Here is a 23,208-nt window from a genome sequence, read left to right on the forward strand (position 1 = left end):
TCATGCGAGGAAAATCGTGGCCTTCTGTCGTTAATATTTTGTCGGAAAGGATTTGACATTGACTTTCTGGCTGCCTCCTGGCGAGCTTCAGCGATTGATCTGTTCAGGATCGCTGAGCTGTGTGGCAGCCGTGGGGTATTATTGCGTGGAGGAGGGCCTTGACGTCTATAAATGTTGTTCGTTGCGTCTTTAATTGTTCGTATTTTATTTGCGTCAATGTTGTTGGCCGCAAGCTTTTGTTTTTCTGCCTTGTAAACGGGGCATCCCTTGTATGCACTAATGTGCTCTCCAGAGCAGTTGACGCAGGTAGCGGGGGTGGTTCTTGGCTTGGTGCAACAGGATGACAGGTGGTCGCCAGCGCATTTCATGCATTTTGGTGGTCTCATGCACGAGTTTTTGGCATGCCTGTAGCCCTGGCATCTGTAGCATTGGACCGGCTCCCGTGTCCTGTTTTTCCTTTCAATATCCACTTTTTGTCCACCGATTTGTTTGAGTGAGATAATTTTATCATGACTGCCGTCATTGGCCATGACGATCTCCACTTCAAACATGCGCATAGGGCCGCCTGTGGCCGGGTTCGTCATATTTCTGACGAAGCGCGCGGTGAATCCGAGTGTCAGCAACTCCTTGACAATCCACGAGCATGGAGTGGAGTGGTGGAGATGTCTGATTACTACTCGGAAGCCTCTCTCGGACTTTGGCTGGTTAGTGAATAGAGGAAAGCCGTTTGCTATAAGGACATCTTTGATTTTGTGGAAGGCGGTCATGTCCGTAGCCTGAATCCTGACCCCGTTCCCTTCAGTTGCCCTGGTAGTGTAGCTGGAGACTCCTGCTGTATAGTTAAGTTTTTCCAGGAGCGGGACAATTTCTTTGACGTCGTCAACGAGTATGGGTGGCGCTCTGTAGCTTTGTGGCACAAGTTTCCAAGGTGGCAACTCAGCATCTGTATTTTGAGGGGGTGCCGTCGTTGCGCTGAGTGCAGGAGCATTGGTGCTGCAGGGTAACGGCTGGTGTGAGAGTCGGTTCCTGGTTTTGGATTCCTCATATACAGATTTGGCTGCCTTGCTTTGGAAAACGGGTGTGGTGAGAGGTGGAAAAATGCTGGGAGATTTAAAATTAGTAGTCATGCGTAATCGTTTATTTGGCGTCTTGAAACTGGAGTAGTCCAAGTCGTCGTTTGTCCTCTTGGCCGGAGTTTTCGTTAGAGGAGCCGGAACTGAAGGTGCCACAAAGGTTGGACCTGTTCCAGCAACCACTTCCGAGAAACTCATAGGCTGCTCGTCTGGGCTCTTGGACGGCGATTTAAATAAGTCCCGCTTGGCAGCAGGCCGACTGAGGGTGCGAGCTGTTGTTAAATTCCCCACAGTGGGCATGGATTTATTGTTGGGTTTTGATTTTAAATCACCCTGAGCATCAGGGCGTAAAGAAGCACTCCTATGTTGCGGGGAAATGCTTCTTTTCCCAGTATTTACAGAGCGAATGGTGGGTTTCTTGCTTAGGCTGAGTTTAGAAATGTCTGGCTTAGGGTTAAAAATAGACCAAAAAGCGTTGACTGTTGTACTAGGCCTTTCCTCCTGCTTGCTTTCGTTAATTTGTATAAGTGGTGGAGCAATTTCACCACTGTCAATATCATTGTTGGGTTGGGTTTTTGAATTGGCAAGCGCGGGAGATTTAGAGTAGCTTTCTAAATTTGTTTCGGCAGCTTTATTTATTTGCGTGTGTGTAAAAGAAGGAGGGGAAAAAGTATTAAGTCCAATTTTGGTGGATGAGCTGGGATTTTTCTCTGCGCTGTTGCTGTGTGAGAGAGAGGGGAAATTTCCCATAGCGTCGCTCGGTTTGTCGCTTCTTAAATCTGTGTCCGTATTAGTGGCTGCGGCTGCATTAGTGCGGGTCGCTGAGGTGGATATGGACTCTCTTTGAGTATCGTCGGTGTTTGTGAGTGCGGCTGTATTTGTGTGAGTCATTGTGGGGAGTGAATTTCTTTTGTGTATTTGAGAAGAGAATGAAGGAGAAGACGGCGATTTCCCCTTCGAGATGCTGCTTTTGGCGCCAACATTGACTGCAGCAGTATTAGTGATCGAGAGGGGGTCTCTTAGGGCATTTTTGGCATTTATATTCTCTTTCGTATTCTGAGAAAGGGAATTAAAGAAATTAAAGGCTACCCAAGAGGAGTTTTTTGGGCTTTTCTTTTTATTTGTGTGCAATTTCTTCAGGTTAATATTGCCGGTATTAACCAGGGAATTGCTAGACCCGTGAGACATAGGCGATATATTTAAATGAATAGGGGAAGATCGCTCGCTAGAGGTTATTGAAAACACCTCGTCTTCAGAGAAAAGGTGGTCACAGCTGGACATGTTTATTTTTTATTTTATTAATATATATTATTTATAATAAAAAATTAAAATATTACGATAGATTGTGGTGGTATAAATACCCTTGATTTTTGATTTAATGATTTCTCCAGTTTTTCGTTTTTTTTTTTGCTTTGGAATTCCTCCTTCTCTTCGATAATTTCTCCAGGTGTAATTTCCTTCCTTTATATCTGCTTTTCTTCTCCTGGTTTTCTTCGGTTGGGGCGGCGTCTTTTCGCGGTTTATTTCGCGGTTGCACTATTACTGTTTATTAATTCGTTTTCTTTAGACCACTCAATGTTAATTGTTGTCGCGGTTTATTACTTTGCGGCCGGAAGACAATTTATAACAATTAATTTGTCTATTGACGAACGAATTTTGTTAAGTTTGCGCGTGAAAGTAATAGGCAAGCGAAGCGCGTTTGTTTTAATTAAATATTTTTAATTTAATTGTTTATTAATTTATTTATTTAATTTATTTTATTTGTTTATTTAAATTATTTTATTTAATTTTTTAACTTTTTTTTTTTTTTATTTTTTTTTTTAACATTTCAGGTGGAGGTACGGAGACAGAATGAATTCTGTTCCGCATCCACTACTTTATTTTGCCTTTGATTACATTTTATGCAATATATAGGTACAATAATTTGAATTTTGAGTTTAACATAGCTTGGGGTGAGTTTGGGGCTTGGACATAGTTAGTATAAATTATAGTTAGTATTTTTGTAGACTTGGATTTCAGACAATGACATGGATTGGTAACATTATTGACTTGCATGTTTAGTTTACATTTGTAAAATGAAATTAATTTACAATAAACATTAACATTTTAGGCTAACATTGCTTTATTTATTTCTTTTCAGGTACCTCCGCCAGAAGGACGGAAGCACCGAGTCGCTGGGAAGTCTCGGGAGTCATCACAGGTAAGTTTTGTTGTAAGTTGGCTGTGGTCAGTTGCGGCCGCTGGAAGCGAGTCACTTGCAACATGTTGCAGGTGATTTGTTCTCATCTGCGGCATCCCACGCAGCCGTCGTTTGGTGAAGATCCGTTATATCGTCAATGGCAGTTTTATGTAATTGTTTAATGAGTTCGTTTGTATTGCAGATGCATATTGCCGGTCGTCAGGAAGAGGAGTTGCGAGTTGTCCAACGCAGCCGTCAATGCGTTTTAATTGAGCTGCTGGCATTATGGTCGTGGAGTTCGTCTCGTGGCAGAGAAGTCGTCTGTGGGGATTGTAGTTCGGACAATCACCGAAGGGAGCCAGGTGCATCGCGTCTTGTGGCCATAGCTTCAGGATTGGTTGCTTGGGGCCGCCGGTTCGAGATTTGTTGCAGAGAGTCGCCGCAACGAGATTGCCATGGAAATGGATGTAAAAATAGAATTTGGTAAGTATAATATTTGTTGTTTGTTATTTGATGATTGCATTAATTTTTGTTGTTTCAGGTACATTGAGTGGGAATTAGTTTAAGGTAAGTATTATATTTGTGTATATTTGTTTATATAGTAGCGTTTGTTATTGTTTTTCAGGTACTTAAGGAGGAAACTAGTCTTGGGTGAGTATTTATTGATTTAATAATTGCGTTGATTTTTGCTTTTCAGGTACGTTTTGTGAGGGCTAAGTTGGAGGCCCAGGTGCGCCGCGTCTTGTGGCCGTATCGCCAGGAGTGGCAGCTTGGGCCGCCGGTTCGAGGTTTGTTGCAGAGGGCCGCCGCAACTAAATAGGCATGGAAATGGATGCAAGAATAGTATTTGGTAAGTATTATATATGCTATTTGTTAATTATGTTTGCATTAATTTTTGTTGTTTCAGGTGCATTGAGTGGAATTTAATTTAAGGTAAGTATTATTTTGGTGTATCTTTGTTTATATAGTAGCGTTTATTATTGTTTTTCAGGTACTTTAGGACGAAACTAGTCTTGGGAGTATTTATTGCTTTTATAATTGCGTTGATTTTTTGCTTTTCAGGTACGTTTTGTGAGGGCTAAGTTGGAGGCTCTTGTTATTGTGTTATTGCAGCTGGAATGCCGCAATTTTGGAGTCATCAAGTTTGCAATTAGATAAGTATTACATTTTAAATATAAATTTCCCAGTAATAGCTTGTGTTCCTTTGTTTCAATAGTTGATGTCTTTGAAGCTGGAGCTACGTGCTTGTCGTCAGCAGGATGGAGCTGTCCACTAGCATCTGCTACTTTGTCTGTCAGGTTTGTTATTATTTATGTGTCCTTGATTAATTTATGTATTGCATTCTTATTTGTTTTCCTTTCATTACAGGTTAGGAGAGAATTCTTTGAAGATACAGACTGAGGAAAATTATGCAATTTGGGGACTGATTTTGAAGCTTTATAAAATGTCGTTTTAATAGATATAAGTATTTGTAAATTTAATTGGATGTATCCATGTCAAGATTGTTGTCTCTTCCTTGAGTAATTAATGCCAATAAAATGTCGATTTTCTTTTCTAAATTGTCGACTCTAATTGCTAAATTTCTTGTGGGGTCGTCCGATGATCCTTTTTTTAAGAAATGATTGGAGTTTCTTGGCGATGGTGTGGCTACATCAATAACTCTTTGTATAATACTAGCTCTGGCAGCTCTGCTGGTGGTCGGAGGGCTGTCATTGCTAGCTTGCATGGGATTTGGAGTGCCTTTTTCAGGTTCCTTGTCATTCTCTTCGCTCCTTTGTTTTCGGAGCATGTCCTGGTAATTTTCTAGATGTCTTTGCGCTGGGTTGCTTGTATTGGGTGCCATTCTTGGCTTTGCGTTGTTTTTAGAAATTGTCCTACCCTTTTTGGGTATCTTGTTAATGTTTCGGCGCCATTTATTCAGCCGGCTTTGAATGGCAGTGTCGTGGGAAGAAGAACGTGGCCTTCTGTCGTTCATATTTTGGCGGAAAGGATTTAACATCGACTTTCTGGCTGCCTCCTGGCGAGCTTCAGCGATTGATCTGTTCAGGATCGCTGAGCTGTGTGGCAGCCGTGGGGTATTATTGCGTGGAGGAGGGCCTTGACGTCTATAGAAGTTGTTAGTTGCGTCTTTAATTGTGCGTATTTTGTTTGTGTCAATGTTGTTGGCCGCAAGCTTTTGTTTTTCTGCCTTGTAAACGGGGCATCCCTTGTATGCACTAATGTGCTCTCCAGAGCAGTTGACGCAGGTAGCAGGGGTGGTTCTTGGCTTGGTGCAACAGGATGACAGGTGGTCGCCAGCGCATTTCATGCATTTTGGTGGTCTCATGCACGAGTTTTTGGCATGCCTGTAGCCCTGGCATCTGTAGCATTGGACCGGCTCCCGTGTCCTGTTTTTCCTTTCAATATCCACTTTTTGCCCACCGATTTGTTTGAGTGAGATAATTTTGTCATGACTGCCGTCCTTGGCCATGACGATCTCCACTTCAAACATGCGCATGGGGCCGCCTGTAGCCGGGTTCGTCATATTTCTGACGAAGCGCGCGGTGAATCCGAGTGTCAGCAACTCCTTGAAAATCCACGAGCATGGAGTGGAGTGGTGGAGATGTCTGATTACTACTCGGAAGCCCCTCTCAGACTTTGGCTGGTTAGTGAATAGAGGGAAGCCGTTTGCTATAAGGACATCTTTGATTTTGTGGAAGGCGGTCATGTCCTTAGCCTGAATCCTGACCCCGTTCCCTTCAGTTGCCCTGGTAGTGTAGCTGGAGACTCCTGCTGTATAGTTTAGCTTTTCCAGGAGCGGGACAATTTCTTTGACGTCGTCAACGAGTATGGGTGGCGCTCTGCAGCTTTGTGGCACTAGTTTCCAAGGTGGCAGCTCAGGATCTGTATTTTGAGGGGACGGTGTCGTTGCGCTGCGTGCAGGAGCTTTGATGCTGCAGGGTAACGGCTGTAGTAAGTGTTGATTCCTAGTTTTGGATTTTTTTTTTTTTTTTTTTTTTTAAATATTCTCAGCGCCTGTTGGTGCTGTCATTTTATTGTACTCTGATTTTGTTTTAAAATATATAGTTACAATTTATGGCATTTTACAGTTTTGGATCGGCGGCGATTGTGCGCACCATGGTTATGAGAGCTATTTAAGAATTTCAATTTCGAGGAAAATTTTTGATTTGCTTGGCGGCAGTTATACGCGCCATGATTTAAATTGGAATCTAAGATTTAGGATTTTACGTTAAGTTAGCCTTAGCTTATGGTAGTTACAATTTTTATAGGTACTAGTAGTTTAGGTAGTAGTTTTAAGTTTAAGTAATATAGTAAGAAGAAAAATTTGTGGTATTATGGGGAAAGATTTTAGGTGGATGTATATTCTAAAGCTAAAATATTGTGGCATAGGATTCCAGCGATGAGACTCTAGCAGATGGCGGCGACGACGAGCAGTTGCTATCATCCGAGGAGATAGATAGCACTGTTGCCCATCCTTCACTTTGTTTTACTTTGTAGGTGGAGGTACGGAGACAGAATGAATTCTGTTCCGCATCCACAATTTTATTTTGCCTTTGATTACAATAAATGCAATATGTAGGTACAATAATTTGAATTTTTAGAGTATAACATAGCATGGGGTGAGTTTGGGGCTGGACATAGATTAGTATTTAATGTTAAGTTAGTATTTTTCTTTGTAGGCTTTAGATTATAACAGTGACATGGGCTGGTAACATTATCATATGCTTGTTTTGTATACATTTTTTTTAAAATGAAATTATTTGCAATAAACATTAAAATTTTAGACTAACATTGTTTTATTTATTTCTTTTCAGGTACCCCCACCAGAAGGGCAGGAGCACCGCGTCGTTGAGGGCCTCAGGAGTCATCACAGGTAAGTTTTGTTGCATTTTGGCAGTGGTCTGTTGCGGCCACTGGAAGTGGGCCATTTGCAACAAGTATGTCCGGCCGGCGTTGCAGGTTAGTAGTTCTCGGTTTCAGCATCCCTCGCCGCGGTCGTTTGATTAAGGTAAGTTGTATCGTTAGTGGCAAGAATGTAATCCCACGAAGCTGTCATTGCGTTTATATAGAGCTGCTGGCATTATGATGGTGGAGTTCGTCTCGTTGTGGCAGAGAAGTCGTCAGTGAGGATTGTGGCTCGATCAATCACCGAATGAAGCCAGGTGCGCCGCGTCTTGTGGCCATATCGTCGGGATTGGCAGCTTGGGGCCGCCGGTTCGAGATTTGTTACAGAGGGCCGTCGTAACGTTATAGGCATGGAAATGGATGCAAAAATAGTATTTGGTAAGTATTATATATGTTATTTGTTTTTTATGATTGCGTTAATTTTTGTTGTTTCAGGTACATTGAGTGGAAATTAAATTAAGGTAAGTATTATATTTGTGTATATTTGTTTATATGATTGCGTTTGTTATTGTTTTTCAGGTACTTAAAGGAAGCTTGTCTGGGGTGAGTATTGAGTATTTTTTATAATTGCGTTGATTTTGTTTTTGCTTTTCAGGTACGTTTTGTAAGAGCTGGTTTGGAGGACCTTTGTTATTGTGCAATTGCAGCTGGGATGCCGCAGATATGGAGTCATCAAGTTGCAATTAGATAAGTATTACATTTTAAATATAAATTTCCCAGTAATAGCTTGTGTACCCTTGTTTCAATAGTTGGAGTCTTTGAGGCTGGAGCTGCGTGCTTGTCGTCAGCAGGATGGAGCAGGCTAATAGTATCTGCTACTTTGTCTGTCCGGTTTGTTATTATTTATGTGTCCTTGGGTAATTTTTGTATCGCATTCTTATTTAATTTCCTTTCATTACAGGTTAGCGGAAAATTCGTTGAAGATACAGAACTGAGGAGAAATATGCAATTTAAGGACATGTTTTGCAGGATGTTGGTGTGGCATCTGCTCCACGCAATTGCTCTTTATTTATGCAATGGCGTCAGGAGATGGAGACGGCATCATAAAATTGTCGGTTTTTTGTATCTATAATCGCAAAAGTTGGCGATTTTGTTTTGCTATAGTGAGGCCCGTCTCCTGATTTACGTGCGCATCATCGGCAGGATGAGGGCGAATTTTTGTATCTGCTGGATTGCCTGTCAGGTTTGCAATTTTCTGTGTCTTTGATTAATTTAGTATTATATTTTTATTAATTTTCCTTTCTTTATAGGTTGTCGGGAAGTCATTGAGAAAACGGTACTGCGGAGATTTATACAATTTGGAGACGGATTTTAATTCATTTTAATATGATGTTAGTTCCGGGATAGTGATCCTTGTGAGTGCAGAGGCATCAGGAGATGGAGACGGCGTTGTAAGGTTGTCAGTTTTTTGTGTTTATAATCGCGAAAGGTGGCGATTTTGTTTTTCTTTTGCGGAGCCGGTCTTCTCTTGATGGTTGTGTTGGATCACCAGTTGGCTCTGGTTATTGAGGTAAGTGCTTTATTTATTTGTTTTGTTTATTTTCTTATTGGTTAATTGATTTGTTTTCAGGTTTTAGCGTCAACTAATGTAGGCGCTCGTCGATCTGGAAGATTATCAGAGTAGCAGGAAGGATAGATTTTGCTGCTCCGCGCAAGGTGCCCTGATCGGAGCATAGGCAGCTTATATGGCCCGTCAATTGCAGCGCAGCACTGCAAGTAGATTGTATCGGTGATAAGGGATACTACCAGGGACTGTGTGGCAAAGAAAGTTCAGGTAAGTGACGTTGTGCATAAATTGCTGCAGCGAGTCGCCTTTTATTCATCATGTTTCTGCCACACTAATCCTTTTCATATCGATCTACCGATTCATCCTTTATGTCCTAGTTGGTTTTCTCCGCATCGTTTCGTCAGGATCAGCTGGAGTGCGTTGTCTTAGGATTGCTCATCCGGATGCGTTGAGGTGAGGGTATTGTTTATTGTTTTTGTGCCATCCACTAATTGAATTATTATTCCAGATAAATTAGGCTGCGTCGAGAATTTTTTTTAACTTTGTAGGTGGAGGTACGGAGACAGAATGAATTCTGTTCCGCATCCACAACTTTATTTTGCCTTTGATTACAATAAATGCAATATGTAGGTACAATAATTTGAATTTTTGAGTTTAACATAGCATGGGGTGAGTTTGGGGCTTGGACATAGTTTGTTAGTATTAAATTTAAGTTAGTATTTTATATGCATGGATTTCAGACATTGACATGATTGGTAACATTATCAGCTTGCATGTTTTGTTTACATTTATAAAATGAAATTATTTTGCAAAAAACATTAAAATTTTAGACTAACATTGTTTTATTTATTTCTTTTCAGGTACCCCCATCAGAAGGACAGGAGCACCGCGTCGCAGAGAGCCTCAGGAGTCATCACAGGTAAGTTTTGTTGCATTATGGCAGTGGTCTGTTGCGGCCGCTGGAAGTGGGCCACTTGCAACAATTTTGTCCGGCCGGCGATTGCAGGTTAGTTGTTCTTGGTATCGGCATCCATCGCTGCCGTCATTTGGTGAGTATAAGTTGTATCGTCAGTGGCAGTTTTATGCAATTGTTTGAATATATTGCAGATAAAATTGCCGTTCGTCAGGAAGAGGAGTTGCAATGAGTTGCCCCACGCAGCTGTCATTGCATTTTTTGAGAGCTGCTGTCTATATGGTGGTGGAGTCGTCTCGTGGCGAAGAAGTCGTCAGAGAGGATTGTGGCTCGGTCTGTCACCGAAGGAAGCCAGGTGCGCCGCGTCTTGTGGCCATAGCGTCAGGATTGGCAGCTTGGGGCCGCCGTTTTAAGATTTGTAGCAGAGAGCCGCCGCGACGGAATAGTCATGGAAATGGATGCAAAAATAGTATTTGGTGAGTATTATATATGCTATTTGTTAATTATGATTGCATTAATTTTTGTTGTTTCAGGTACATTGAGTGGAATTAATTTAAGGTAAGTATTATATTGGTGTATATTTGTTTATATTGTTGCGTTTATTATTGTTTTTCAGGTACTTAAAGAGGAAGCTAGTCTGGGGTGAGTATTTTATTGCTTTTTTAATTGCGTTGATTTATTTGCTTTTCAGGTACGTTTTGTATGGGCTAAATTGGAGGCCCTTGTCGTTGTGTTATTGCAGCTAGAATGCCACGATTTTGGAGTCATCAAGTTTGCAATTAGATAAGTATTATATTATTAATATATATTTCCCAGTAATAGCTTGTGTTCCCTTGTTTCAATAGTTGAAGTCTTGGAAGCTGGAGCTGCGTGCTTGACGTCAGCAGGATGGAGCCGACTGTTATCGTCTGCTACTTTGTCTGTCCGGTTTGTTGTTATTTATGTGTCCTTGGGTAGTTTTTGTATCGCATTTTTACTTTGTAGGTGGAGGTACGGAGACAGAATGAATTCTGTTCCGCATCCACAATTTTATTTTGCCTTTGATTACAATAAATGCAATATGTAGGTACAATAATTTGAATTTTTGAGTTTAACATAGCTTGGGGTGAGTTTGGGGCTTGGACATAGTTTGTTAGTATTAATTTTTAAGTTAGTATTTTTTAGGCATGGATTTCAGACATTGACATGATTGGTAACATTATCAGCTTGCATGTTTTGTTTACATTTATAAAATGAAATTATTTTGCAAAAAACATTAAAATTTTAGACTAACATTGTTTTATTTATTTCTTTTCAGGTACCCCCATCAGAAGGACAGGAGCACCGCGTCGCAGAGAGCCTCAGGAGTCATCACAGGTAAGTTTTGTTGCATTTTGGCAGTGGTCTGTTGCGGCCGCTGGAAGTGGGCCACTTGCAACAATTTTGTCCGGCCGGCGATTGCAGGTTAGTTGTTCTTGGTATCGGCATCCATCGCTGCCGTCTTTAGGTGAGTATCAGTTGTATCGTCGGTGGCAGTTTTATGCAATTGTTTGAATATATTGCAGATAAAATTGCCGTTCGTCAGGAAGAGGAGTTGCAATGAGTTGCCCCACGCAGCCGTCATTGCATTTCTTGAGAGCCGCTGTCTATATGGTGGTGGAGTCGTCTCTTGGCGAAGAAGTCATCAGAGAGGATTGTGGCTCGGTCTGTCACCGAAGGAAGCCAGGTGCGCCGCGTCTTGTGGCCATAGCGTCAGGATTGGCAGCTTGGGGCCGCCGTTTTAAGATTTGTAGCAGAGAGCCGCCGCAACGGAATAGCCATGGAAATGGATGCAAAAATAGTATTTGGTAAGTATTATATATGCTATTTGTTAATTATGATTGCATTAATTTGTATTGTTTCAGGTACATTGAGTGGAATTAATTTAAGGTAAGTATTATATTGGTGTATATTTGTTTATATTGTTGCGTTTATTATTGTTTTTCAGGTACTTAAAAAGGAAGCTAGTCTGGGGTGAGTATTTTATTGCTTTTTTAATTGCGTTGATTTATTTGCTTTTCAGGTACGTTTTGTGAGGGCTAAATTGGAGGCCCTTGTTATTGTGTTGTTGCAGCTGGAATGCCACGATTTTGGAGTCATCAAGTTGTCAATTAGATAAGTATTATATTATAATTATATTTTTCCCAGTAATAGCTTGTGTTCCCTTGTTTCAATAGTTGTGGTCTTGGAAGCTGGAGCTGCGTGCTTGTCGTCAGCAGGATGAGGCCGTCCACTAGCATCTGCTACTTTGTCTGTCCGGTTTGTTATTATTTATGTGTCCTTGATAATTTTTGTATCGCATTCTTATTTAATTTCCTTTCATTACAGGTTAGCGGAAAATTCGTCGAAGATACAGAACTGAGGAGAAATATACAATTTAAGGACAGGATTTGCAGCATTTTGATGTGGCATCTGCGCCATGCAAATTATCCTTATTTATGCTTTGGCGTCAGGAGATGGAGACGGCATCCTAAAATTGTCAATTTTTTGTGTTTAAAATCGCGAAAGTTGGCGATTTAGTTTTGCTTTTGCGCTGCCTGTCTCCTGATTTACGTGCGCTTCATCGGCAGGATGAGCTCGTCAGGTTTGCATTTTTCTGTGTGTCCTTGATTAGTTTTGTATTATATTCTTATTAATTTTCCTTTCCTTTCAGGTTATCAGGAAATCATTGAAAAAACGGTGCTGGGGAAATTTTTACAATTTGGAGACGGATTTTAATTATTTTTAATATGATGTCAGCTCCGGGATAGTAATCCTTGTTAGTGCAGTGGCATCAGGAGGAGGAGACGGCGTTGTAAGATTGTCAATTTATTGTGTTTATAATCACGAAGGATGGCGATTTTGTTTTTTCTTTGCAGGGCTCGTCTTCTCTTTTTGGTTGCGTTGGATCACCAGTTGGCTGTGTTTGTTGAGGTAAGTGCTTTATTTGTTTGGCTTTGTTTATTTTCTTATTGGGTTATTGTTTTGTTTTCAGGTTTTGGCGTCTCTAGTGTAGGCGCTCGTCGATCTGAGGGAATTTAAGAGTAGCGGATGGATAGATTCTGCAGCTCCGCGCTAAGTGCCCTGAGCGAAGCGTAGGCAGCTTATATGGCCCGTCTATTGCAGTGCAGCACTGCAAGTAGATTGCATCGGTGATAAGAGATACTAATCGGGAAACGTGTGGCAAGAAAGTTCAGGTAAGTGACGTTGTGCATAAATTGCTGCAGCGAGTCGCCTTTTATTCATCATGTTTCTGCCACATTAATCCTTTTCATTTCGATCTACCGATTCATCTTTTATGTCCTGGTTGATTTTCTCCGCCTCGTTTCGTCAGGATCAGCTGGAATGCGTTGTCTTGGGCTTGTTTATCCAGGCGCGTTGAGGTGAGAGTATTGTTTATTATTTTTGTGCATCCACTAATTGAATTATTATTCCAGATAAATTAGGCTGCGTCGAGGAAGGTGATGACAGTGGAAGAATTTGTAAGCAGACAGACGTGCGCTTTTCCATCGGATAGATATATTATTTAAATAGAAATAAGTAGATGTAGATTTAGTTGGATGTGTCCATGTCCAGCTTATTGTTTATTCCTTGAGTGATTAAGGCCATTAAAATGTCAATTTTCTTTTCTAAGTTGTCGACTCTGTTTGCTAAGATAGTTGTGGGACCGTCCAAGAAGTCTTTTTGCGAGTTAGGATTGGAATTTCTTGGCGATTGCATGGCTTCATCAATAAATCTTGGTTTGAAGCTAGCTCTGGCAGCTCTGCTGGTGGTGGGAGGGCTGTCGTTGTTAACTTGCATGGGATTTGAAGTACCTTTTTCAGGTTCCTGGTAATTTTCTTCACTCCTTTGCTTTCGGAGCATGTCCTGGTAATTTTCCAGATGTCTTTGCGCTGGGTTGCTTGTCTTGGATACCAGTCTTGGCTTTGCGTTGTTTTTTGAAGTTGTCCTACCCTTTTTGGGTATCTTGTTTGTGTTTCGGCGCCATTTATTCAGCCGCATCTGAATGGCAGAGTCATGGGAGGAGAAACGTGGCCTTTTGTCGTTCATATTTTGTCGGAAAGGATTTAACATCGACTTTCTGGCTGCTTCCTGGCGGGCTTCAGCGATTGATCTGTTCAGGATTGCTGAGCTGTGTGGCAGCCGAGGGGTGTTATTGCGTGGAGGAGGGCCTTGACGTCTATAAAAGTTATTGGTTGCGTCTTTAATTGTACGTATTTTATTTGTGTCAATGTTGTTTGCCGCAAGCTTTTGTTTTTCGGCCTTGTAAACGGGGCATCCTTTGTATGCACTAATATGCTCTCCAGAGCAGTTGACGCAGGTAGCAGGGGTGGTTCTTGGCTTGGTGCAGCAGGATGACAGGTGGTCGCCAGCGCATTTCATGCATCTTGGTGGCCTCATGCATGAGTTCTTGGCATGCCTGAAGCCCTGGCATCTGTAGCACTGGACCGGCTCCCGTGTCCTGTTTTTCCTTTCAATATCCACTCTTTGCCCACCGATTTGTTTGAGTGAGATAATTTTGTCATGACTGCCGTCCTTGGCCATGACGATCTCCACTTCAAACATGCGCATGGGCCCACCTGTAGCCGGGTTCGTCATATTTCTGACGAAGCGAGCTGTGAATCCGAGCGTCAGCAACTCCTTGACAATCCACGAGCATGGAGTGGAGTGGTGGAGATGTCTGATTACTACTCGGAAGCCCCTCTCGGACTTTGGCTGGTTGGTGAATAGGGGAAAGCCGTTTGCTATAAGGACATCTTTGATTTTGTGGTAGGCGGTCATGTCCTTGGCCTGGATCCTGACCCCGTTCCCTTCAGTTGCCCTGGTAGTGTAGCTGGATACTCCTGCTGTATAGTTTAACTTTTCCAGGAGCGGGACAATTTCTTTGACGTCGTCAACGAGTATGGGTGGCGCTCTGCAGCTTAGTGGCACCAGTTTCCAAGGTGGCAGCTCAGGATCTGTATTTTGAGGGGGTGCCGTCGTTGCACTGCGAGCAGGAGCATTGGTGCTGCAGGGTAACGGCTGGTGTGAGAGTCGATTCCTGGTTTTGGATTCCTCATATACAGATTTGGCTGCCTTACTTTGGAAAACGGGTGTGGTGAGGGGTGGAAAAATGCTGGGAGATTTGAAATTGGAGGTCACGCATAATCGTTTATTTGGCGTCCTGAAACTGGAGCAGTCCAAATCATCGTTTGTCCTCTTGGCCGGAGTTTTCGTTAGAGGAGCCGGAACTGTGGGTGCCACAAAGATTGGACCAGTTCCAGCAGCCATTTCCGAGAAACTCATGAGCTGCTCGTCTGGGCTCCTGGACGGAGATTTAAATAAGTCCCGCTTAGCAGCAGGCCGACTAAGGGTACGAGCTGTTGTTAAATTCACCACTGTGGGCATGGATCTGTTGTTGGATTTTATTTTTAAATCACCTTGAGCATCAGGGCGTAAAGAAGCACTCCTTTGATGAGGGGAAATGCTTCTTTTCCCAGTATTTACAGAGCGAATGGTGGGTTTTTTGCTTAGGCTGAGTTTAGAAGTGTCCGGTTTAGGGTTAAAAATAGACCAGAAAGCTTTGGCAGTTGTACTTGGTCTTTCCTCCTGCTTGCTGTCGTTAATTTGTATAAGTGGTGGAGCAATTTCACCACTGTCAATATCATTGGCTTTGTTGGGTTGAGTTTTTGAATTGGCAAGCGCGGGAGATTTAGAGCAGCTTTCTAAATTTGTTTCGGCGGCTTTATTTATTTGTATGTGTGTATAAGAAGGAGGGGAAGAAGCATTACGTCCAATTTTGGTGGATGAGCTGAGATTTTTCTCTGCGCTGTCGGTGTGTGGGAGAGAGGGGAAATTTCCCATAGCGTCGCTCGGTTTGGCGCCTCTTAATTCTGTGTCCGTATTAGTGGCTGCAGCTGCATTAGTGCAGGTCGCTGTGGTGGATTTGAACTCTCTTTGAGTAGCGTCGGTGTTTGTGAGTGCGGCTGTGTTTGTGTGAGTCATTGTGGGGAGTGAATTTCGCTTGTGTATTTGTGAAGAGAGTGGAGGATAAGATGGCGATTTCCCCTTCGAGATGCTGCTTTTGGCGCCAACATTAGGTGCAGCAGTATTGGTGATCGAGAGGGGGTCTCTTTGGGCATTTTTAGCGTTTATATTCTCTTTCATATTTAGAGAAAGGGAATTAAAGAAATTAAAGGCTACCCAAGAAGAGTTAATTGGGCTTTTCTTTTGATTTGCAGGCAATTTCTTCTGGTTAATATTGACGGAATTAACCAGGGAATTGCCGGACCCGTGAGACATAGGCGAAATATTAACATGAATAGGGGAAGATCGCTCGCTAGAGGTAATTGAGAGTACCTCATCTTCCGAGAAAAGGTGGTCAGAACTGGACATTATTTTATATTTTTTATTATATTTTTTATTATATTTAAAAAATTTAAAAAATTTAAACGATAAATGTGGTGGTATAAATACCCTGGATTTTTTATTTAAATGTGTTCTCCAGTTTATCGTTGCTTTGCTTTGGAATTCCTCCTTCTCTTCTAAAATTTCTCCAGGTGTACTTTCTTCCTTTCTTCTCTTCTCCTTTCCTTTGGTTGAGGCGGCGTCTTTTCGCGGTTGCACAATTACTGTTTTATTGTTCGTTTTCGTTAGACCACTGAATGTTATTAGTTGTCACGGTTTAATACTTTGCGGCCGGAGACAATTTATAACAAATAATTTGTCTATTGACGAACGAGTTTAGTTTAGTTTGCGCGTGAGAGTAATCGGATCGCGAAGCGCGTTTGTTTTAATTAAATATATTTAATTTAATTGTTTATTTATTAATTTATTTAATTTATTTTATTTGTTTATTTAGTTTAATTTGTTTAAACTTTGTTAACATTGCTTTTATTTTTTATTTTTTTTATTTATACATTTTTTTTAACTTTGTAGGTGGAGGTACGGAGACAGAATGAATTCTGTTCCGCATCCACAACTTTATTTTGCCTTTGATTACAATAAATGCAATATGTAGGTACAATAATTTGAATTTTGAGTTTAACATAGCATGGGGTGAGTTTTTGGGGCTTGGACATAGTTAGTTAGTATTAATTTTAAGTTAGTATTTTGTAGGCAAGGATTTCAGACATTGACATGATTGGTAACATTATCAGCTTGCATGTTTGTTTACATTTTTAAAATGAAATTATTTTGCAATAAACATTAAAATTTTAGACTAACATTGTTTTATTTGTTTCTTTTCAGGTACCCCCATCAGAAGGACAGGAGCACCGCGTCGCAGAGAGCCTCAGGAGTCATCACAGGTAAGTTTTGTTGCATTTTGGCGGTGGTCTGTTGCGGCCGCTGGAAGTGGGCAACTTGCAACAAGTTGCAGGTGATTTATTCTCAGCTGCGTCATCCCACGCAGCCGTCGTTTGGTGAAGATCCGATTATATCGTCAATGGCAGCTTTATGCAATTGTTTAGTGAGTTTGTTTGTATTGCAGATGCGTATTGCCGGTCGTCAGGAAGAGTTGCGAAGAGTTGTCCAGCGCAGCCGTCATTGCGTTTTTATTGAGCTGCTGGCATTATGGTCGTGGAGTTCGTCTCGTGGCAGAGAAGTCGTCTGTGGGGATTGTAGTTCGGACAATCACCGAAGGAAGCCAGGTGCGTCGCGTCTTGTGGCCATAGCTTCAGGATTGGTTGCTTGGGGCCGCCGATTCGAGATTTGTTGCAGAGAGCCGCCGCAACGAGATTGCCATGGAAATGGATGTAAAAATAGAAATTGGTAAGTATAATATTTGTTATTTGATGATTGCATTAATTTTTGTTGTTTCAGGTACATTGAGTGGAATTTAATTTAAGGTAAGTATTATAATTGTGTATATTTGTTTATATAACTGCGTTTGTTATTGTTTTTCAGGTACTTATGGGGGAAGCTAGTCTGGGGTGAATATTGCATTGCGTTTATAATTGCGTTGATTTTTTGCTTTTCAGGTACGTTTTGTAGGGGCTAAATTGGAGGCCCTTGTCATTGTGTTATTGCGGCTGGAGTGCCGCGATTTTGGAGTCATCAAGTTTGCAATTAGATAAGTATTATATTATACATATATATTTCCCAGTAATAGCTTGTGTTCCCTTGTTTCAATAGTTGGAGTCTTGGAAGCTGGAGCTGCATGCTTGACGTCAGCAGGATGGAGCTTTTTTACTTTGTAGGTGGAGGTACGGAGACAGAATGAATTCTGTTCCGCATCCACAATTTTATTTTGCCTTTGATTACAATAAATGCAATATGTAGGTACAATAATTTGAATTTTTGAGTTTAACATAGCATGGGGTGAGTTTGGGGCTTGGACATAGTTAGTATTAATTTTAAGTTAGTATTTTTCTTTGTAGGCTTTAGATTATAACAGTGACATGGGCTGGTAACATTATCATATGCTTGTTTTGTATACATTTTTTTTAAAATGAAATTATTTGCAATAAACATTAAAATTTTAGACTAACATTGTTTTATTTATTTCTTTTCAGGTACCCCCACCAGAAGGGCAGGAGCACCGCGTCGTTGAGGGCCTTTTTTACTTTGTAGGTGGAGGTACGGAGACAGAATGAATTCTGTTCCGCATCCACAATTTTATTTTGCCTTTGATTACAATAAATGCAATATGTAGGTACAATAATTTGAATTTTTGAGTTTAACATAGCATGGGGTGAGTTTGGGGCTTGGACATAGTTTGTTAGTATTAATTTTTAAGTTAGTATTTTTTAGGCATGGATTTCAGACATTGACATGATTGGTAACATTATCAGCTTGCATGTTTTGTTTACATTTATAAAATGAAATTATTTTGCAAAAAACATTAAAATTTTAGACTAACATTGTTTTATTTATTTCTTTTCAGGTACCCCCATCAGAAGGACAGGAGCACCGCGTCGCAGAGAGCCTCAGGAGTCATCACAGGTAAGTTTTGTTGCATTTTGGCAGTGGTCTGTTGCGGCCGCTGGAAGTGGGCCACTTGCAACAATTTTGTCCGGCCGGCGATTGCAGGTTAGTTGTTCTTGGTATCGGCATCCATCGCTGCCGTCATTAGGTGAGTATCAGTTGTATCGTCGGTGGCAGTTTTATGCAATTGTTTGAATATATTGCAGATAAAATTGCCGTTCGTCAGGAAGAGGAGTTGCAATGAGTTGCCCCACGCAGCCGTCATTGCATTTCTTGAGAGCCGCTGTCTATATGGTGGTGGAGTCGTCTCTTGGCGAAGAAGTCATCAGAGAGGATTGTGGCTCGGTCTGTCACCGAAGGAAGCCAGGTGCGCCGCGTCTTGTGGCCATAGCGTCAGGATTGGCAGCTTGGGGCCGCCGTTTTAAGATTTGTAGCAGAGAGCCGCCGCAACGGAATAGCCATGGAAATGGATGCAAAAATAGTATTTGGTAAGTATTATATATGCTATTTGTTAATTATGATTGCATTAATTTGTATTGTTTCAGGTACATTGAGTGGAATTAATTTAAGGTAAGTATTATATTGGTGTATATTTGTTTATATTGTTGCGTTTATTATTGTTTTTCAGGTACTTAAAAAGGAAGCTAGTCTGGGGTGAGTATTTTATTGCTTTTTTAATTGCGTTGATTTATTTGCTTTTCAGGTACGTTTTGTGAGGGCTAAATTGGAGGCCCTTGTTATTGTGTTGTTGCAGCTGGAATGCCACGATTTTGGAGTCATCAAGTTGTCAATTAGATAAGTATTATATTTTAAAACTTTGTAGGTGGAGGTACGGAGACAGAATGAATTCTGTTCCGCATCCACAAATTTATTTTGCCTTTGATTACAATTTATGCAATATGTAGGTACAATTATTTGAATTTAGAGTTTAACATTGCATGAGGTGAGTTTGGGGCTTGGACATAGATTAGTATTTAATGTTAAGTTAGTATTTTTTATGAAGGCTTTAGATTATAGACAGAGACATGGACTGGTAACATTATCGTCTTGCATGTTTTGTTTACATTAATAAATTGTAGCGATTTTACAGAAAACATAGAAATTTAGGACTAACATTGTGTAATTTATTTCTTTTCAGGTACCCCCGCCTTTTCTTTCTTTGTAGGTGGAGGTACGGAGACAGAATGAATTCTGTTCCGCATCCACAAATTTATTTTGCCTTTGATTACATTTTATGCAATATGTAGGTACAATTATTTGAATTTAGAGTTTAACATTGCATGGGGTGAGTTTGGGGCTTGGACATAGTTAGTATTTAATATTAAGTTAGTATTTTTTTTCATAGGCTTTAGATTATAGACAGAGACATGGACTGGTAACATTATCATCTTGCATGTTTTGTTTACATTAATAAATTGAAATTAATTTACAAAAAACATTGAAATTTAGTACTAATATTGTACAATTTATTTCTTTTCAGGTACCCCCGCCAGAAGGACGGAAGGACCGAGTTGCTGGAGTCCTCGAGAGTCATTGGAGGTGAGTATTAGATGTGTTTGGCAGGGAATTTGCTACGGACGCTGGATGCGCGCCACTTGCAACATTTATGTCCGGATAGCGTTGCAGGTAATTTATAGGTGGAGAGTTTATCCCGCGCCGCTGTCATTTGGTGGTTCTCTCTGCCACCCTCAGTGGTAGATGTATGCAATTATTTATGGAGTTTGTTAAATTGCAGGTCAGCTTTGCCGGTCGTCATTGTTGTGGAGGGATCTGTCTCGTTTTGGCAGAGGCGTCGTCAGTTTAGATTGCGGCTTGGTCGTTCAACGAGAGTAGCTAGGTGCGCCGCGTCTTGTTGCCATTTCGCCAGGTTTGGCAGCTTGGAGCCTCCGGAACAGGATTAGTTGCCGAGGCCGTCGCAACGATTGGGGCCATGGAAATGTGTGAAAATAGAGATTGGGTGAGTATTTATTGTTATGATAGTGTAATTTTGTGTTTTTTCAGGAAATTAATGGGAGGTAAGTAGAAGGTAAGTATTGTGTTTATAATTGTTTGTTATTATTATTAATGCATTTATTTTGGTTTTGATTTCAGGTACATTAGGTGGAAGCTGATCTGGTGGTGAGTTTTCCAATTGTTTTTTTTTTTTTTTTTTTTTTTTTAATATTTTCAGCGTATGGTGACGCTGTCATTTTATTGTCCTTTGATTTTTGCTTAAAAATATACAGAGACAATTTGTGGCAAATTACATTTTCGGATTTTTTTTTGGCTGCAGAATGCGTGCCATAATTACAAGTATTTATAATTTAAATTTACAGGAGATATTTTTGAAAAATTTGGCGGCTTTTTGCGCGCCTTGTTTTTGAAATATGTGTCGGTAGTTTTTTTGCACGCCATGTTTTTGAAATATTTGGCGGCAGTTTTTGCGCGCCATGGTTTAAATTTGAATATTACTTTACTTAGGAAATAGCTTATAACAAGGAGAAAATAGTTTTGTTTAAGTAACCTAGGAATATAGTTGAGCGATGACATGGTATCCAGCGATGATACTATAACCGATGGCGGCGAGGATGAGCAGTTGCTGTCGTCAGATGAGATGGATAAAACCGATGCCCATCCTCCGCTTTGGTTCACTTTCTGGCCGTCCATTAGTTGTTGTTGTTGCTGCTGGCTTCACTTTTAGCTACTGTTTCGCGCGCGCCTCTGTCGGTTTTATAATCACAACTGACTTGCAAAATTAGGCTAGGCGCGTAGGCGGGCTTTTTCGATAGCTCAAAGGCACGGCGGAATATCGATATGCTATCAATTTCACGGCAGCTCATTATCGATATTTCGCGCCCTTTTGTTTGGCGGGCTTATCGGCTATTATATTTGCAGCCAGCCTATCGCCTATCGGGCAGAAATACTGGAATTGTTCAGGTTAGTATTTTTGGAATTCCAGTATTTCTCCTGCGCTATGTCCGTATCAATGGCATATTCAAGAAAGGGTCTCACTTCTCCAATGGGAAAAAGAAGCAGAGAAATTGCGTGTTATTTCTTATTGTAGATATTTGTTTTCCTGCGCATTTCCCATAGTAATCCTGTTTATGCTTTCAGTGGTGCTGTTTACGTTGATGCTGCGGAGATGCAAGTATGCAGCGGCCGGCGTGGCCAGTCAACATTGGTGCACACACAACTTTTGTGGAGGAGAAACGTGTGCCGCAGTCCGCGTCATCTAAAGGCTTATGTTTGTCTGTGTGTGTGCGTGAGTATAGTCTGCCTGATGTTCCCATTTGAGCCGAGTCTAATGCTTGTATCTTCTTAACATTTGCAGGCTTTGTTTATGTGAGTTGTGATGTTGCTTTCTCCTTTCTGATACTGCAAAAGAAAAATATTATTAATGCTGTCAGCGTAGCTGCTCATCTCGCCGCCGCAGAGATGACATCGTGTGCCAGGCAGCGGCCAGTCTGGCCCGTCCGGCATGATGCAAGCGTTCAGACTGTGGCGGGTGAAGAAATGCGCCGCAGCCCATCGACGTCTGCAGGAAACGCTCCGGTATGACAGAATTGCAGTTTCATACAAATCTGAGTGCAAAATAGAAATTTTCCAGTTTTCTTTCTTCCAGACTTGGAACGTCGGTGACTGCCATCCCGGATGATTGCCCAGTGGCCAAGTAAGGAGTCGGAAAAGCAGTGAACGGCAGGCTCGCCATTGCACTCAGCAGGAGTCCGTAAGGAAGGATCTGTCCGAGGGAAAATCGACGTCTCATAATTCGCCTATTGCACAACTGCTGTTGCCGCCGATGGTGGCGACCGCGTCTCCGCTGTTGCTGCTGCTGGTGGTGCCCGCGTCGCTGCTGCTGCCGCTGCTGGTGGTGACTGCGACGCTGCTGCTGGAGGTGACTGCGTCGCTGCTGCTGTTGGTGGTGACTGCGTGGCTGCTGCTGCTGGTGGTGACCGCGCCGATGCTGCTGCTTCCGGTGGCAACTGCGTCGCTGCTGTTGCTGCTGGTGTTGACTGCGTCGCTGCTACTGTTGCTGCTGGTGGTGACTGCGCCGCTGCATGCTGCTGCTGCCAGTGGCGACTGCGTCGCTGCTGCTGCCTCTGCTGGTGGTGACTGCGCCGCTGCTGTTGCCGCCACTGGTAGCGACCGCGTCGACGCTGTTGCTGCTGCTGGAGGTGCCCGCGTCGCTGCTGCTGCCGCTGCTGGTGGTGACTGCGCCGTTGCTGCTGGAGGTGACTGCGTCGCTGCTGCTGTTGGTGGTGACTGCGTGGCTGCTGCTGCTGGTGGTGACCGCGCCGATGCTGCTGCTTCCGGTGGCAACTGCGTCGCTGCTGTTGCTGCTGGTGGTGACTGCGTCGCTGCTACTGTTGCTGCTGGTGGTGACTGCGCCGCTGCTGCTGCTGCTGCCAGTGGCGACTGCGTCGCTGCTGCTGCCTCTGCTGGTGGTGACTGCGCCGCTGCTGTTGCCGCCACTGGTAGCGACCGCGTCGACGCTGTTGCTGCTGCTGGTGGTGCCCGCGTCGCTGCTGCTGCCGCTGCTGGTGGTGACTGCGCCGTTGCTGCTGGAGGTGACTGCGTCGCTGCTGCTGTTGGTGGTGACTGCGTGGCTGCTGCTGCTGGTGGTGACCGCGCCGATGCTGCTGCTTCCGGTGGCAACTGCGTCGCTGCTGTTGCTGCTGGTGGTGACTGCGTCGCTGCTACTGTTGCTGCTGGTGGTGACTGCGCCGCTGCTGCTGCTACTGCCAGT

General features: G+C 42.3%; 1 protein-coding gene and 3 long non-coding RNA genes across 8 annotated transcripts; all 4 read left to right on the forward strand.

The window, feature by feature from the left end:
• Nucleotides 1-7,099: 7,099 nt before the first annotated feature.
• On the forward strand, nucleotides 7,100-7,692 carry LOC116802551. The gene is made up of 3 exons (XR_004362815.1): nucleotides 7,100-7,536; nucleotides 7,594-7,619; nucleotides 7,678-7,692. It is a non-coding gene; the product is annotated as an uncharacterized LOC116802551 (long non-coding RNA).
• Nucleotides 7,693-8,029: 337 nt separating this feature from the next.
• LOC116802550 lies at nucleotides 8,030-9,195 on the forward strand. Of its 3 annotated transcripts, none has more exons than XR_004362814.1 (4): nucleotides 8,030-8,668; nucleotides 8,729-8,932; nucleotides 9,043-9,118; nucleotides 9,174-9,195. It is a non-coding gene; the product is annotated as an uncharacterized LOC116802550 (long non-coding RNA). The 3 variants fall into 3 exon arrangements; XR_004362813.1 differs by having other exon boundaries at nucleotides 8,030-8,341; nucleotides 8,409-8,668; nucleotides 8,729-9,118; XR_004362812.1 differs by having other exon boundaries at nucleotides 8,729-9,118.
• Nucleotides 9,196-12,374: 3,179 nt separating this feature from the next.
• LOC116802549 lies at nucleotides 12,375-13,208 on the forward strand. Its single transcript, XR_004362811.1, has 4 exons — nucleotides 12,375-12,509; nucleotides 12,571-12,772; nucleotides 12,910-12,958; nucleotides 13,013-13,208. It is a non-coding gene; the product is annotated as an uncharacterized LOC116802549 (long non-coding RNA).
• Nucleotides 13,209-21,327: 8,119 nt separating this feature from the next.
• Nucleotides 21,328-22,355, forward strand: LOC116802548. 3 transcript variants are annotated; one of them, XM_032726992.1, is made up of 5 exons: nucleotides 21,328-21,521; nucleotides 21,576-21,719; nucleotides 21,793-21,803; nucleotides 21,874-22,013; nucleotides 22,069-22,355. In XM_032726992.1, exons 1-5 carry the CDS (start codon nucleotides 21,436-21,438, stop codon nucleotides 22,114-22,116), a joined length of 429 nt encoding a protein of 142 aa, XP_032582883.1. In that variant the 5' UTR covers nucleotides 21,328-21,435; the 3' UTR covers nucleotides 22,117-22,355. The 3 variants fall into 3 exon arrangements, with proteins under 3 accessions (XP_032582883.1, XP_032582882.1, XP_032582884.1); XM_032726991.1 differs by having other exon boundaries at nucleotides 21,347-21,521; nucleotides 21,576-21,723; nucleotides 21,869-22,013; XM_032726993.1 differs by having other exon boundaries at nucleotides 21,421-21,521; nucleotides 21,576-21,723; nucleotides 21,869-22,013; nucleotides 22,084-22,355.
• Nucleotides 22,356-23,208: the final 853 nt, after the last annotated feature.

Source organism: Drosophila sechellia, unplaced genomic scaffold, assembly GCF_004382195.2.
Source record: "Drosophila sechellia strain sech25 unplaced genomic scaffold, ASM438219v1 U_161, whole genome shotgun sequence".
Classification (NCBI taxonomy): Eukaryota; Metazoa; Arthropoda; class Insecta; order Diptera; family Drosophilidae; genus Drosophila; species Drosophila sechellia.